General features: G+C 38.1%; 1 protein-coding gene across 1 annotated transcript; it reads left to right on the forward strand.

Moving 5' to 3' along the window:
* The first annotated feature begins 4,221 nt into the window (after positions 1 to 4,221).
* On the forward strand, positions 4,222 to 5,506 carry LOC130461195 (secreted RxLR effector protein 161-like). Its single transcript, XM_056829185.1, has one exon. It carries the CDS (start codon positions 4,258 to 4,260, stop codon positions 4,951 to 4,953), a length of 696 nt encoding a protein of 231 aa, XP_056685163.1. The 5' UTR covers positions 4,222 to 4,257; the 3' UTR covers positions 4,954 to 5,506.
* Positions 5,507 to 5,837: the final 331 nt, after the last annotated feature.

Genomic DNA, 5,837 nt, shown 5'->3' on the forward strand with positions numbered 1-5,837 from the left:
AATAAGTAAATAATTTTTGTCTAATATATTTTAATATTATATGCGTGTATGGAATATTATGATATTTTGTTACAGGCAAGTGACTAGTATGGCCCAAAATAGGATAGAAAATACGATCTGCGTATCGTTTTGTATTCTTGTAAATTTTGAAATACGATCTGCGCATCGTTATGTATTGTTGTAATTTAATTTAAAAGTTTAAATTAGATTATAAAGTTCGTATTATGAGTTCGATGAAGTAAGAAGGTTCAATCAAAAATTCAAGGATGGAGATCCAAGAAAGATGAACAGGAACCCAAGAAGATTTGAGCTTATTTTTTAGGGGCCATACTAGGATCACATTTATTTTTATGCATTTTATATTGCCTTAAAATGCTTATTGAGTTTATGTATGTGGTTATTTAAAGCAATGTGTTCACTTTTAATTAACCAACATAGTAAACTTAGGTTCCAAAATAATATTGAGTTAAAGTGCTTTTCCATACAACACCTATAAAGCCTTAGATCATGAGTAATAGGTTCTGCCAAAGCAGGGTGTTGCTTATAATTCCGGGGATAGTAGGGTAGGTTTTTTGAAACTTACATGTTAATGTTTGGTTTAACTCAACAAAACTATCAAAAGACAAAGTTTTGGGTTTTGAAGCTAAGAGATAGGAAAATACAAAGAGTTGTTAACCTGTCTACCAAGAGTTATAATCAGTTATAATTAGTAAAATGTTTACTTACCTCGAATACTATAAATTAAAGTAGCAGGGCCAAAGTCCGTTTAATTGTAGTGGGAGGGGATCTTGGTTAATTCTTTATTCAATGGGGACTTCTAATTTTGAATAAAGGGTAGTAGTGAATTGAATTTGTTTAATTGCTACTTTTGATAAACATTATATTGAATCTTGCTTTACTTTTTACTGTAGTTATCATGTCTGGTGCAAACAACTCTACTTTTAACTTGCGCCCTCTAATTGAAAAAGACAAACTGAATGCTACCAACTTCCTACAATGGCAAATGGCTGTGAGAATTGTTCTCAGAGCGGAAGGAAAAGAAAGTGTTCTTGACAATCCTCTCCCTGAACCCTTGCCAGAAAATGCTACTGCAGCTCAAAAGCGAGCTAGACAAACTCTAGAGGATAACTCCTTGCAAGTAACATGCTTGATGCTTGCTTGCATGGAACCAGAGTATCAAAAACGTTTTGATGGTCTGGATGCCTACAACATAATCCAGCAACTGAAAACTTTGTTTCAGAAAAATGCTAGATTGGAGAGATTTGAAGCAAACTGCAAACTTCTGGATTCCAAGTTGGAAGAGGGGAAGCCCGTTGGTCCGCATGTGTTCGATTTGATTGGACATTTTCAGACCATGGAGAAATTGGGTTTCCCTTATCCTAAGGACCTGGCAACTGACATAGTCATCAGATCCTTGCCTGAAGATTTTCATAACTTTAAGTTGAACTTCTACATGCAAGGAGGGGAGGCTACCCTGCAAGAGTTGCATGGTTCACTAATTCAGGCTGAGAGAAACTTACCAAGTAAACCAAACATAAGGATGTTCTAATGGTTAGTAAAGGTAAGCAGTTCAAGAAGAAAGGGGCTCCCATGAAGAAGAACAAGGGCAAGGTAGTTGCCAATGAGAACTCTTCAACCAAGCCAAAGGCCACTCCCAAGGCTAAGGTAGCTGCTCAACATGAGTGCTACCACTGCCACAAGATTGGTCATTGGAAGAGGAACTGCCCCAAATATCTGGAGGATAAGAAGACTGGTGCTTTAACTTCAGGTATCTATGTCATAGAAGTTAATTTAGCTACAACTGCTTCTTGGGTATTTGATACCGCTTGTGGATCTCACATTATTGGTAATGTGCAGGGACTAAAAAGAAGTAGGAGCTTGAGCAAAGGCGAAGTGGATCTCCGAGTAGGCAATGGAGCAAGAGTTGCTGCTTTAGCTGTAGGAGATTATAGTTTACGCTTGCCTTCTGGTTTAATATTAGAACTTTATAATTGTTATTACGTTCCAGTTATTACCAAGAACATAATTTCTATTCCGATTTTGGATTCGGAAGGTTTTTCATTTCAAATTATGAATAATTGTTGTTCAGCATATTTGAATGGTATGTTCTATGTCTCTGCTAAATTATCAAATGGTTTGTATGTACTAGACTTACAAAACCATATCTATCACATAGAAAACAAGAAACACAAACCAAATGATTTGAACCCTACTTACCTATGGCATTGTCGATTAGGCCACATAAGCTCAAAGCGCATAGAGAAACTTCATAAGGATGGAATTCTCAAATCATTTGATTTTGAATCATTTGAAGTATGTGAGTTTTGCTTAATGGGGAAAATGACAAAATCTCCTTTCACAGGCTCAAGTGAAAGGGCCAATGATCTTTTAGCCCTCATACATACTGATGTCTGCGGACCTATGAGTACTTTGGCTAGGGGAGGGTACGGGTATTTCATTACTTTTACTGATGATGTGAGCAGATTTGGATATGTTTACCTCATGAGACATAAGTCGGAATCCTTTGAAAAGTTCAAGGAATTCCAAAATGAAGTACAAAACCAACTTGGAAAGAAAATTAAAGCATTGCGATCCGATCGTGGTGGTGAATATTTATCTCAAGAGTTTGGTGATCATTTGAAAGATTGTGGAATACTTTCGCAATTGACTCCACCAGGGACACCACAGTTGAATGGGGTTTCCGAAAGAAGGAATCGAACTTTATTAGATATGGTTCGGTCCATGATGAGTCTTGCTAACCTTCCTGCCTTATTTTGGGGATTTGCGCTTGAAACAGCGGCATTCACACTCAACAGAGCTCCGTCCAAAGCAGTAGAAAAGACGCCATATGAGATGTGGACTGGAAAAGTTCCAAAATTGTCTTTTCTAAGGACATGGGGTTGTGAAGTTTATGTAAAACGTTTACTTTCTAATAAGCTTTCACCCAAGTCCGATAAGTGTCTTTTTGTGGGTTACCCAAAACAGACTAAGGGATACTACTTCTACAACCAAAGCGAAAACAAAGTGTTTGTTGCTCGCGATGGTGTCTTTCTGGAAAAGGAGTTTATTTCCAGAAAAACAAGTGGGAGTAATGTATATCTCGAAGAAATTCGAGATGAGCAACAAATGGATGAGGTTCACACCTCGTCAGAGACGACCCAGCATGAAAATGCTCAGGAGGCGGTGCATTCCATTCATGCGCCTTCTACCGTCCCACTTGGAGATAATCCATGCGAAGTCCCTCAACCTAATGAGGTGGAAACTTCTCCTGTTGTACCCCAACGTAGGTCTAGTAGGACTGTCATTCCGTCAAAGAGATATATTGATTTCCTTTTGACTGAAAGTTCTGAAATAGAGATTTTAGAACATGAGGAACCTACTAGCTACACAAATGCTTTGACGAGTCAAGACTCCGAGAAATGGCTTGAAGCCATGAGATCCGAAATGGATTCGATGTTTGAAAATCAAGTATGGAATTTGGTTGCTTTGCCTGATGGGGTTAAACCCATAGGTTGCAAATGGATTTTCAAACTGAAAAAGGACAAAGATGGAAACATTGATGTCTTTAAGGCAAGACTAGTGGCAAAAGGTTTTAGACAAATTCATGGTATTGACTATGATGAAACCTTCTCACCAGTAGCCATGCTGAAATCCATTAGGATAATTCTTGCGATTGCTGCCTTTCATGACTATGAGATCTGGCAGATGGACGTCAAAACCGCTTTCTTGAATGGGTTCTTGAAAGAGGATGTGTACATGACACAACCACAAGGTTTTGAAGATCCAAACAGTCCAAGAAAAGTTTGCAAGCTTAAGAAGTCCATTTATGGGCTTAAGCAAGCATCCCGGAGTTGGAACCTCAGATTTGATGAGGCAGTCAAATCTTTTGGCTTCCTCAGAAATGAAGAGGAATCTTGTATATACAAGAAGTTGAGTGGGAGTAGTATTGCTTTCCTAGTCTTGTATGTGGATGACATACTTCTCATAGGAAACGACAAGACCATGCTTGAGTCAGTCAAGGAATGGCTTAAAAGTTGTTTTTCCATGAAAGAATTAGGAGAAGCTGAATACATCTTGGGAATAAGGATCCATAGAGATAGATCCAAAAGGCTGATTGGACTTAGCCAAGAGACTTATATTGATAAGGTTCTTGCAAGGTTCAAGCTGGAAAACTCCAAAAGAGGTTTCATTCCCATGCAACATGGCATTTCACTTGGCAAGACTCAGTGTCCTTCGACACCTGATGAGGTCAAGCGCATGAGTAATGTTCCTTATGCCTCTGCAGTAGGGTCCATTATGTATGCCATGGTATGCACTCGACCGGATGTTGCATATGCTTTGAGTATGTGCAGCAGATACCAGTCAAACCCAGGAGAGGCGCACTGGATGGCAGCAAAGAATATCCTTAAGTACTTAAGAAGGACTAAGGATGATTTCTTGGTCTATGGTGGAGATAATGAGTTGGTTGCCACTGGATACACCGATGCAAGCTTCCAAAGTGACAAAGATGATTTCCGATCACAATCTGGTTTCATTTTTTGTCTAAATGGAGGGGCTGTGAGCTGGAAGAGTTCTAAGCAGAGTACCATCGCAGATTCTACAACAGAGGCTGAGTATATTGCAGCAAGTGATGCAGCAAAAGAAGCTGTTTGGATCAAAAAGTTCATTAGTGAACTTGGTGTAGTTCCTAGCATTGAAAATGGCATTGAGTTGTATTGTGACAACAATGGTGCCATTTCCCAGTCCAAGGAACCCAGATCGCACCAAAAATCCAAACATGTGCTCAGGAGATTCCATCTTATTCGAGAGATCGTTGAAAGAGGGGATGTGAAAGTAAGCAAGGTTCATACTGAGGATAACGTGGCTGATCCTCTGACTATACCGCTTGCTCAACCTAAGCATGAGAGTCATACTAGGTCTATGGGGCTTAGGCATATGGGAGAATGGCTTTAGTTTGTTTACTTTATGTTTACAATTGTAAAGACATTTATTATGTTTTGAATGTTTATCAATAAAAGTTCATTCTTATTTAATTGTTTGGTTTAGTATTAAATAAAATGTCCAAATAACTTGTGTTTTCAAATAGGATTATCGAAAACGTTTTGATAATGGAACCCTATAAAGTGAACTGAAATCACAACTTATTAAGTCCCTAGTCTGAATCACTAAATTGGACATAAGTGATTTATGAGAAGACTAGCATGTAATTAATTGATAGTGCAGTTCCATGGGCTATGGAGACATGGGGATGTCTAATTGATTATATGGATGTGTACTTGATGCATTGAGACTTGACCTAACTAGATTCTAAAAGTAGAATCAAAATTCTATATTTAGTGGATTCCTTAGACATGAGTATGTCTTAATAACCATGAGACAATTAGTTTAACCTTGACTCTGTTAAACGCCGCGCCGTAAAAGGAGGTTATAAAAGCAGTGATCAGGTGGGCTAAGAATTGAGTGGGAGTTATGGTCATACAAGAGTGAATAAGTCCTCCTATTTGATAGGAATGGTGTATGGGCCTCTTGATGAGCGAGAACTGAAAAATTGCATGGCCATGCGGAATGGGATTAAAATGTTAATCTTTATTTGAACAGTTCGAACTCGGCGATCAAGAAACTAGAATTTGAGAATAACAGTGTGTTATCAAATTTTGGCATTAAGAGACTTAAGGAATTTAGCATTGCTTTCTTGTCTTCGGACAAGTGGGAGATTGAAGGAATTATGTCCTTAGACATTTCCGGCAATTACTAAATACAAATAGGAATTAATTATGAAGATAATAAGTTAATTATTTTAGTAATCATATTTGCTTGCTAGAGAATAAATGTGATTA

The sequence above is a fragment of the Spinacia oleracea genome, chromosome 5 (genome assembly GCF_020520425.1).
Source record: "Spinacia oleracea cultivar Varoflay chromosome 5, BTI_SOV_V1, whole genome shotgun sequence".
Lineage (NCBI taxonomy): Eukaryota > Viridiplantae > Streptophyta > Magnoliopsida > Caryophyllales > Amaranthaceae > Spinacia > Spinacia oleracea.